The following is an 11,531-nucleotide window of genomic DNA, read 5'->3' on the forward strand; positions in this document are numbered from 1 at the left end:
AATCGGATAAATGGTGTAGAATTGAGAAAAATAGAGAAAAATGGTTCTTTTGAAAAACAAAAAATTCTAAACGAACTCTTAGTCTATAAGAACGTTGTAGTTATAGTCAATTAATGCAATATTTTTTATGAATTAATTCAATCTATCATGGATAAGAACATTGTAATTTTGGTCTATAATTGTAAAAGCTTGTACTTTAAATCTAGATTAATTATAGTTGAGTAGCTATGTTAGCCATTAAATCATGAAAAATTTAACTAATCAAACTAAGATAAACTGAATAAATTCAAAATAATAAATATAACATTGATATATTTTAGAAAAAAAAAAAGAAAATAATTTCAAAATCTTGTCAAATTGACTTAATACTAATTTATAAATAAATAAATAAATCATATTCCAGGTCTAAAATTTAAAAATTAATCAAACAAAAAAAATTAAAAATAAGAAAAGTAATTGAATTTAAAAAACAAAGTATTATTCAAATTCAAAACTCAAGTTGGAAAAACATACCAAGCGAAAAAAATGAAAAATGACAATAAAAATAACTCAAAACGTTTTTTTCTTTCCATTAATTTTTAATTTTTTCTTTCTAAATTGAAATAAATTTTGTTAAAAGAATATAAATCAAACAAAGAAAACATTAAAAGAAAGAGGAGAAGAACCAAGAAAGATATGTTGGGATTGGGGAATGAGATCACTAAAAAAGAAAAGCATTCGGTTTCGTTAGTCCATATTGAACAATTGGTTTAAGATCCAATCTACAAACCAAATCTCTATCGAACCAATGAAAGGGTGGGACCTTTTATTTAAGACATCGATTCAATCCTCTATCTACTAACTGTATAATGTGCATGAGTAAATTCCGTCTTGCACCCTATGTCTCCAACTATCCACCAGGTCTTTCCTCTAAAATGGAAGACTTATTGGACCAACGTTGATAAACTACCCTCACCTATGAAGATCTAAAAATAATTTGTGTGAATAGAAGATCATAATTAGCTCAAGAGTAAGATTAAGTAACATAGGTCATCAATAATCAAAATAGTAAGTTTTACACAGTAAACAATGTCATAACGTAAAAGTGATTATTTCGTAGTTCAGTCTTACATAAACTCTTTACATAGGATATCTTCACTTTCATGTCTCTACATGAACAATTTAGAATCACCTCATTTGTACTGACTACAAAATGGGTTGTATCCATAGTGTCCCCAGAATAAGACACCCAACTCTATTCATATACTATATATAACTGTTTAGGCTATAACTTGAGCCATGTTTATGTCTTTACATAAAGTTCAAGTTACTCAAGATAACTTGAGAGCTTAGTTTATTGAATTTAAGATTATAGTATTTAATTTCACTAATAATTTCTCGATAACAACTTTTTATTAAATGTAATATGATTTTAAATTACAACTATAAGTTCTACAATATAAATTCCAATAAAATTAACTTTTAGAAAAATGATTTTTTGAGTGTTCAATGATTAATTTTTTCCTAATTTGTAATTTTTAAAAGGGACATTTTTAAATATAGTAAAAAATTGAAGCTATTTAAAAACTATAGCAAAATCATTAAATTCTCTTTAGCTCATTTGATTTTTTTATATATATATTTGGTTTTATTATTATTATCATATTTTGATATATTTTGTAAATAGTTTCAATTTTTGAATATTTTCAAATGTAACAAAATAAACTAAAATATTTACAACATATAGTAAAATTTAGGATTCTATTAATGATAGAAATTGATAAACTTCTATCACTGTCTATCAATATCACTAATAGAAGCATATTAGTGACTATCAATGTCTATTATAGATAGAATCTGAAATTTTGTTATATTTTGTAAATAGTTTGTCAAATTTGCTATACATGATAATTCCTCTTCAATTTTTTCCTACTTATGATAATTCCTCTTTTAAAAATATCAAATTAGTCAAAAAAAAAAAAAAAACTAATCTACATTTTCACTACATTATAGTGGCTACCATAACACTTCATTGACTACCAACCATCGACCAACTCCGACCATTAGCAATCAACTCTTGTCACCTTCACTATTGTTGTTCATGCAACTTCCGACGACTAACTCTAAAAATGAAAAAAAAATGTATATCAAACACATGAATATTTTCATTTTAAAACTTTATCCAAAATGTTTGAATGAAAATTATTTTAGTTTTAAAAATATACCTTTATAAAGTCAAACCAAATATGACCTTTTTTGTTTTAATATTTTTCACAAATATATATTAGTAGTCAACAGAAAACTTGAAATAGAGACCAAGAACGCTATAAATACAAAGTTTGAGCTATGGGTTTGAGACTGTGACCCAAACCAATATCAAATCTCAAACAAAAAATATATTTTTTTTAGAAAAAGAAGAGAGAATTAAATATATGACAACGAAAATTAAGTTTACAAATTTTTCTTTTTTAAATTTGAATCAGTTCAAATATATTTTCACTTCGGCTTAATATTTGTTGATACCAAAATTTGAAAAAAGAAAAAAATATCTTTAATCTTCATATGGCTACATCTGTATTAAATTTGTAATTTTCAGTAAAGAACATGACATGTAAAATGAGAACATTTGCACGTGAGTATGGTACTTGCTACAGATGCTCTAATGATTAAGTTAGTAAACATACATGTGTAGTAAGAGCTAGAGAGTATTATCATTGACTTGCATTTTTTTGGGTAATCACGACATATTTATATATAATTGATCGACGTGCAACCTTTCCATTAGGGTATACAATTGCATTGGGCTTAAGATGATCCCTTGGATTGGGGAATGTGTGAGGCATGTTCCAGCAGACATTTTGTAAGCTTTCACTAGTAGAAAAAGGGCCTACAATGACAGTTAAATGCTATCATTAAAGGTTTTTGTGACAGTTTTTTGCAGTCATTAATGTGACAGTCATGGAAAGTATTTTATGACAGTTGTATAAAACTGTCACGAAATGTGGTTTTCGTGACATATAATAAATGTCACGAATGAAATATTTTAGGACAGATTATAACTGTCATTATTTAATTTCGATGCCAGCTAATAACTATCACAGTTTACATTTTATGACAGAGAATAACTGTCATTATTTATTTTTTATAACAGTTAATAACTATCATTGTTTATATTTTATGACAGCTTATAACTGTCATAGTTTACATTTTACGACGGAGGATAACTGTCATTGTTAATATTGTATGACAGATATTAAATGTCATTATTTATCATTTATGACACTTTTTAACTGTTATCATTTTACTTACCATGACTTTAATTAACTGTCAAGAAAACTTTTTCAATGACAGTTTTATTTTTCAATTTAAATGTCATAGTTGTGTTTTTAGTCACTGTTTTGAACAACCCTCTTTTTTATTGAATCCTATATTTCTTGTCGCCATGCCATTACACATACCATTACACAGATCAATACAATCACATATGGAAAAATGGTAAACGCTTTAATAGAAAGAAACATACACTTTGTAATATTGCTTTAATTGTTGGTACAAATTTGTTTTAGTACGAACAAACTATTTAAATAACTACATTTAAACAAGAAAAATTTCCTACCAAACCTATAAAAAAAGCCTATACATCAATGAATTGGCATAAATATGGCTTCATTACTCCAATGGATTGTGGCAAAACCTAATAAGAAAAGAAAAGAAAAAAAAATGATTCAACAAGACAACACATTCACCTACATAAACACATCACATTCACTTCATGATGAACAACACACTTCAACAACACTTCATGATGAACAACACACTTCAACAACACTTCATGATCAACAACACACTTCAACAACACTTCATGATCAACAACACACCTTCAACAACACTTCATGATCAACAACACACCTTCAACAACACTTCATTATCAACAACACACTTCAACAAAATTTCATGATCAACAACACACTTCAACAAAATTTCATGATCAACAACACACTTCAACAGCACTTCATGATCAACAACACACTTCAACAACAGTTCATGATCAACAACAAACTTCAACAACATAGAGGACATACACACTTCAAGTATAATAACTTCTAAGCTTAGCTAAATTCAGCTCACAAACTTAGCTAAGTTACATACACACTTTAAGAACACATAAGCGTAAACACCAAATTCAGCCCACAAACTTAGCTAAATTACATACACACTTCAAGAACACATAATCGCAAACACCAAATTCAGCCCACAAACTTACCTAATTTACATACACACTTCAAGAACACACATAATCGCAAACATCAAATTCAGCCCACAAACTTAGCTAAATTCATTACGGAACTTCACAAAAACGTCAAAACCAACAACGAAGAACAAAACTCAAAGCTAAAACACCTACAAGCATATCAATGGCTAAAAGTAAAAAAATTGATCAAACGATGCGCTAGCACAAGGCTGAGAACAACTTTTAGCGTCTGGAAAGTAAAACAGAGTGTCTCATCTTAGCAAATAGTGTATTCAAGTTACAGATACTAAATCAATCGAGATTTTAATCAACAACATGGATGATTTGAAGTATTCATTCACCTGATCTCATATCCATGCACCGAATGATCGATTATGTTCAACTTGTAGCCACTATTCATCTTTTGCTCTTCTTGGGTTTTCAATTTTGAGATGGTTCATATGTTCTCTACAAAATAGGTAATAAATATAAATTATGTGTTGTGAAGGGTAATTTAATGGTGTTAGTGTATGATGATAAGAAAGCATACTCTATATATGGATGTACTTCTTCAGTGTTCTGTAAAATGTGAAGATATGCTTGCTTCAATTGTTGTATATCAGGGTGGACATAGGTTCCCGCTGACAGCGGTCTATCAGTTTGTTTGTCTTCTCTTGAATTTAGCGATCCAAGACCAATTGGATCTAATCTAGCAAGGAAGTCTGAACATAATTGAACAGCCTCTTCACATACTTGTACTTCTACAATGCATCCTTCAGGTCGATTTCTATTACGAACAAAACTTTTCAACACTTTCATGTATCTTTCAAATGCGTACATCCACCGCAAATATACAAGACCACAAAGTTTTACTTCTCTCACAAGATGAACAACGAGATGAACCATAATTGTGAAAAAAGAGGGTGGAAAATACTTCTCAAGATTACATAAAGTCATAACTATATCTTCTTGCAATGCATCAAGCTCTGATACGGAGAAACTTTTAGCATTCATCGCATTGAAGAAAAAACACAGTCTACTTATAGTGTATCTCACATTCTTCGGTAGGATTGAATGTATTGCAATTGGAAGTAATTGTTACATTAAAACGTGACAGTCATGCGATTTAAGGCCATTAAGTTTTAAGTCATCCAAAGAGACTAGACTTCTAATATTTGATGAATAACCTTCTGGAACTTTAATTTCAGACAAAGTCTTACAAAGCCGATACTTCTCTTCTCTTGACAATGTATAACATGTTGCAGGTATGTAACTTCTATTACCTCTAACCATTGGTGTCAATTCTGGTCTTATATTCATCTCCACTAGATCAAGTCTATTATTCATCCCATCTTTACTTTTTCTTGGTATATTAAGCAATGTTCTTACTATATATATTCATGCATAAATTCTTCTCAATATGCATTACATCCAGGCAATGTTGTACATGCAAGTTCTTCCAATATGGTAGTCCGAAGAAGTCCGATCTTCTTTTCAAATAGTTATTGTCACCTTCGTTATTATTCTTGCCACACTTATTCCCACATGAAAATATCATTTCTTTGAGTTTAAAGTAGATTGTCTCTCCTGACAAGGGCTGTGGAGGATTTCCATAATCTTGCTTACCATCAAAATTCTTTTTCTATATTCTATAAGGATGATGTCTTGGGAAATATTTCCTGTGTCCCATGTATACATTTTTTTCCATGTTGTAGTCTGATTGAAGTAGTCTCTTCTCTACATATTGGAAGCCTTAAAACCTTTGACATTACACCCATATAAATTACCGTATGCAGGAAAATCATTGATAGTCCACAATAAGACGGCTCGCAAAGTGAAATATTCTTCTTTATACGCATCAAAACATCGAACCCATTCTTCTATAAAATTTTGAGATCATCAATTAAGGGTGCTAAATAGGTGTTGATATCATATCCCGGTTGCTTCAGACCTGATATTAACATTGTCAACATTAAATGTTTCCTTCCCATACACAACCATGGTGGAATATTGTATATTGTAGTAATAACTGACCAATAACTATAGTTCGACGATAAATCTCCAAATGGGTTAATTCCATCAATCGACAAACCTAAACGAAGATTTCTTGGTTCTGACCTAAATGTTGGCCACATATGATCTATCAACCTCCATGATGGAGTATCAGCCAGATGTCTCATAATACCATCGACTTTTCTATCTATTGCATGCCAACGCAAGTTCTTAGCATTTTCTAAATTCTTAAACATTCTTATAAATCTTGGAACTATTGGAAAATACCACATCTACTTGGTAGCCACTCCACTGTTTTCCTTTGTTGAGTTTTTATTGATCTTCCACCTTGAAAAATCACACTTAAGACACTTTATCAAGTTTGCATACTCTTTTCTATACAAACAATAATCATTAGGACATGCATCAATTTTTTGGTAACTCTGTCCTAAGGCACCTAGTGTTTTCTTCGTTTCGTATAAAGAAGTTGGTATTTCGTGGTTGTCGGTAGAAGATCACTTATTATGGACAACAATTCAGAGAAGCTAGTGTTACTCCAACCATATCTAACCTTTAAGATGTACAGTCTCACGAGGGCTGACAACTTCGTGAATTTCTTACATCTAGGGTATAAGGGTTTCTTTGCATCATCAAACATAGTATCAAATGTATTGGATCTATTACAAGATTCGTCATGAGCGGATTAAAACATGTTTACTGTATTAAACAAATCGTCGTGTTCATATTTTTCATCGACTGTATTTTCCATTTTACTGCTAACGGTCTCTGAGTTTAAATCTTCACCATGCAAGAACCATATCTTGTAACTTTTATCAATTCCGCTGGCATACAAATGATACCGAACTATTGAGACATCTTTAAGTAAACGATTCTCGCATTTCAGACATGAACATCTTATCGAATTAGAACCTTTGGCATGAGACAAACCAAATTGAATAAAATTTTCAACTCCTACATCATATTCTCTAGACATCCTATTTCCTATCATCCATGATTTGCCCATTCTGTAGATGTTACAAACACCAAATCTTCTTTAACTGCCATCTAAACAAACCTGGGGTACAAAAGAGATGGATGACAACTCAAGGAAGAGTATTAGTATTATACACATATTTCATATAGAACCCAGTACAAAATAGAAGAGCATGCAGAATAATGATTGCATTAATAATGAGGTTGCATTAAAAGGAATTTAGTGACTTTAAATAAGCTAAATTTAATAGGCAACATATCAAATTAATGTAAATTCTATATATTCTAAACTAAATTTAATTTGAATAAGGACACAATGATTGTACTTGGAATTATTTTCATTTAATCCAATTGATAAAATGATAATCCTATTCTTAACCAAAACACCCCATATATGAACTATTCTCACTAGTAGAAAAAGAGCCTACAACTTACATATAAATGATATTGGATGCTTACATCTTCAGATCAAATTCGTAAATATAATAAGTGATAGTGATAATGAGACCCGTGCTTGGTTGTTTAGAGCAAGGTAAGTTAGTAAAGTCATTCGAACAAAAGATGTAAAATCAATTGTACTTAAAAAGAAAATGTACGACAAAGAATAAATATACCTAAATACCAACTCCCCTTTCTGTCATCATATGGATGATTATCTCAACCTATCAATGTTAAGTAATCCTATTGTCTTTTTGCATCTCAATGGTCAAATATTGCATACAAAATAGACACTTTGAAGGACATTGACAATTTGCATCTCAATGGTCAAATATGGTCAAATATTGCATACAAACAACAATTAAAGGACACATTGACAATTTGTAGTAAAGAAGCAAATATACCTAAATACCAACTCCCCTTTCTTTCATCATATGGATGGTTATATCAACCCATCAATGTTAAGCAATCCTACTATATTTTTGCATCTCAATGGTCAAATATTACATAGAAACTAGACACTTTGAAGGACATTGAGTATTTGCATCTCAATGGTTAAATATGGTCAAATATTGCATACCAACAAGGATTAAAGGACACGTTGACAATTTGTAGTGAAGAAACAAATATACGTAAATACCAACTCCCCCTTTCTCTCATCATATGCATAGTTATCTAAACCCATCGATGTTAAGCAATCTTACTGTATTTTTGCATCTTAATGGTCAAATATTGCATACAAACTACACACTATTACATGATCAGTGACCATATGCTAGCGTTAAATGGACAATAATTTGTGAGGAGGAGTGGGAGGGGTTAAGAACTCACCGGTTGAAGCAAAGGTGGAATAGTGGGCTGAAGACGAACCGTGGGCGAAAGACAGATGGTCGGCGGAAGTCTGACTATGTGGGCAAAAGAGAAATTGGGGCTGGGCGCGCGGGGTTCCAACTGTGGGTAGAAGAGAAATTGGGGCTGGGCTGGGCGCAGAACTCCAACCATGGGCAAAATGATGACCGCGTGCGAAAGGACGACCAGCAGAAGATTGGGCTAGGTACGAGAAGGAGGACCGACAGAAGATTGGGCAAAATGCGCTGAAGGACGACCGACAAAAGATTGGGCTGGGCACGCGGAAGGATGATCGTCCGCGAAAGATTGGGATGGGCGCTTCGACCGTGGGCGGAAGACAAATCGTGGCGAAAGACAAATCGAGGTTGGCGCGCAAAACTCCAACTGGGGGCAGAAGACAAATGAGGCCGGAATTGCGTGAGTCGGATGTAAAAGATAGAAAGAGACAGGCGGCCGTGCAAATGGGAGGGATTGAGAAATTAGGGATTTTATGTTTTAATTAATTAATTTAATAAAATTGGGGATTTTTTATTTTAATAAATTATTTTAATAAATCCTAAACCCTTTTATGACACCAAATAACTATCACGGAAAAGAATTTATGAAAACGTCTTTTTTGGATTTATTTATTATTTATAAATGTCAATATTATGTCTCATCATCGGTGATTTTAACAATGTTTATCCCATTATTTTTATTTTGATTTCTGTGTTTTCAGAAAAACTAATCGATTGTGTACTTTGTGGTTTTCTTTTGGGTAATTATAATATGTAGCAATTTTTAGAATAATTATTAAGTATGTAGCAATATTTTAAAAAAAATTGCAAATATAGCAAAATCTATCAGTGATACACTTCTATCGTTGATAGACTCTTATGGTTTATCAGTGATAGACCAACATTTGCTACATGGTCTATCGGTGATAGACCTATCATTGATAGATTTTGACAGATTTTGCTATATTTACAATTTTTTTAAAAATGTTGCTATATACTTAATTATTTTGAATATAATTACTACATTTGCAACTATCCCTTTTCTTTTCCATTTCATTTTTTTCATCCAAAATTTATCATCACATTATACTCCTATTAACTGAAAAGCATACATGTAGGGTAGGAAAATTTTTCTTTAAGTAATGTACAAAGTAGTGAAATAAAATGCAAATTTAAAATAAAAAACATAGTCTACATTCAAAAACATAGGAAAATTTTTCTTTAAGTATATATGATCAATATAACAAGACAGATAACAATAAAAAACATAGTATACATTCAATAATAATTTTTTTTAAAATAGAAGAAAAAATGAACCAAAATATTTATAAATACAACAATATTTTATATCTTACCTTTTATTAGTGATAGACAACAGTAGGTTACTATTTGTGTTTTGATAGACTCATATGGTAATCTATCACAATTTATCGTTAATAAATTATGATATTTTATTATATTTATAAGTATTTTTAACAATTTTATAATTTAAAAAAAATCCTTTCTCTCAAATAAATTACTATGAATTTCATCATAATTACCAATGTAACAAAAACTTCAAACCAATGTGGACAATTTATCTGTATACTCCACCCCATCCAATTGGCGGATCAAGAACAATATGGATTGTGATTCATCATTCCCCACTACAATAATATATTTTTATGATCCTTTTTAGAATAATATATTAATGCACTAGCCTTGTGCATTGTATTTTGTGTGTATATATACCCCTTCATTCTAGCCCAATTTTGTCAAACAAAAATCTAGAAATATAATCAAATTAAAGTAATCAAAATATGAAAGAAATCGTGCTGAGCATCATTGTAGCCTTCTCACTCACCACCCATCTTGCCATGGCAGTGCCCTCCAACTATGGATATGGAGGGGAATATGGAGGCGTCCCCAGAGCCACACATCTTGTGGGTCGAGATGGATTGTGTTTAGAGATGTCTCCATGGTTTTATAGAGGTAATAATTTTCCAACTCGATTATCACCATGTGACGAACACAAGAAACAAACTCAGTTATGGACGGTTGTCGGAGATGGCACAATTCGACCCATGAATGATAAATTTTGCTTGGTTGCTGACGTTTTAGTTGGGCTCATAAATAAAGCAGTAGTAAGAGAGTGTGCTAAAGAGCCAAATTCTAACAAAAGATGGACCCACAAGAAGGACGGAACCATAACCCACGTAGAGTCGGGAATGGTTTTGACAGGAGATTCAGATTACGTGACATTGCAAAGTAACAAAAATACACCATCACAAAGCTGGGAAGCCACGGAAAGTTCGACCCCAATGATTGCAAACATCGAATGGCTTAACAATTTGTGCTTACAATCTACAGACGATTCGAATCATGTAGGATTGAATGGATGTAATAGAGAAAATAAGGACCAAAGATGGGCGCTGTATGGAGATGGAACCATTCGACAAAATGTGAATAGAAACTATTGCTTGACTTCTGACGAATATTTGGGTCGCTTTATAGTTATGTCTAAATGTGAAGATAAACCGCAACAACGTTGGAATCTTGGTGCTAAAGACAGTACTATTGACCATCCCAACTCTGACATGGTCATGGATGTGCTTTTTGTGCCCTACTACGATTTTTCATCAGCAGTTGTTACGAACCGTCGTGATGGAAGTGCTAGCCAACGATGGACTATCAACTAAAATGAATCATATAAATAAGCTAAGGGAGATGTGAATCCACACAAACTCATGCATGCAAATGCCTTTCTACTTCTTAACTCTCTTACTAATGTTTAATCTATGAACACCAATAAATAAGATAAGTGTGGATTTATGTGTTTAATTCTCTCTTTGATCAAAGATATTTTGTTCCATACTAAATTATGAGTGAAGGTAGAACCGTAAAAGTATAGAACTTGGATGCTTGCAATAAATAAATATACCATATTATAAAATGAAAAGCACAATCGCTTCGTCTAATATGTTAATCTTGAAAAAAAAATTAATGAAGTCATCGATGTCTCTTTTATGATTTAGATATTTATAAATTTATGGATTATGTAAAGTGCTTGAAAT

General features: G+C 31.5%; 1 protein-coding gene across 1 annotated transcript; it reads left to right on the forward strand.

Annotated features, from left to right (window-relative positions):
- The first annotated feature begins 10,247 nt into the window (after positions 1-10,247).
- Positions 10,248-11,298, forward strand: LOC103496121 (ribosome-inactivating protein SNAI-like). Its single transcript, XM_017046397.2, has one exon. The coding sequence runs from the start codon at positions 10,278-10,280 to the stop codon at positions 11,154-11,156; it is 879 nt and encodes a 292-aa protein (XP_016901886.1). The 5' UTR covers positions 10,248-10,277; the 3' UTR covers positions 11,157-11,298.
- The last annotated feature ends 233 nt before the right edge of the window (positions 11,299-11,531 follow it).

Source organism: Cucumis melo, chromosome 6 (genome assembly GCF_025177605.1).
Source record: "Cucumis melo cultivar AY chromosome 6, USDA_Cmelo_AY_1.0, whole genome shotgun sequence".
NCBI lineage: Eukaryota > Viridiplantae > Streptophyta > Magnoliopsida > Cucurbitales > Cucurbitaceae > Cucumis > Cucumis melo.

Bases quoted from the DNA above. Each gene is read 5' to 3' on its own strand.
- LOC103496121 (XM_017046397.2), top strand. From the start codon at position 10,278: ATGAAAGAAATCGTGCTGAGCATCATTGTAGCCTTCTCACTCACCACC.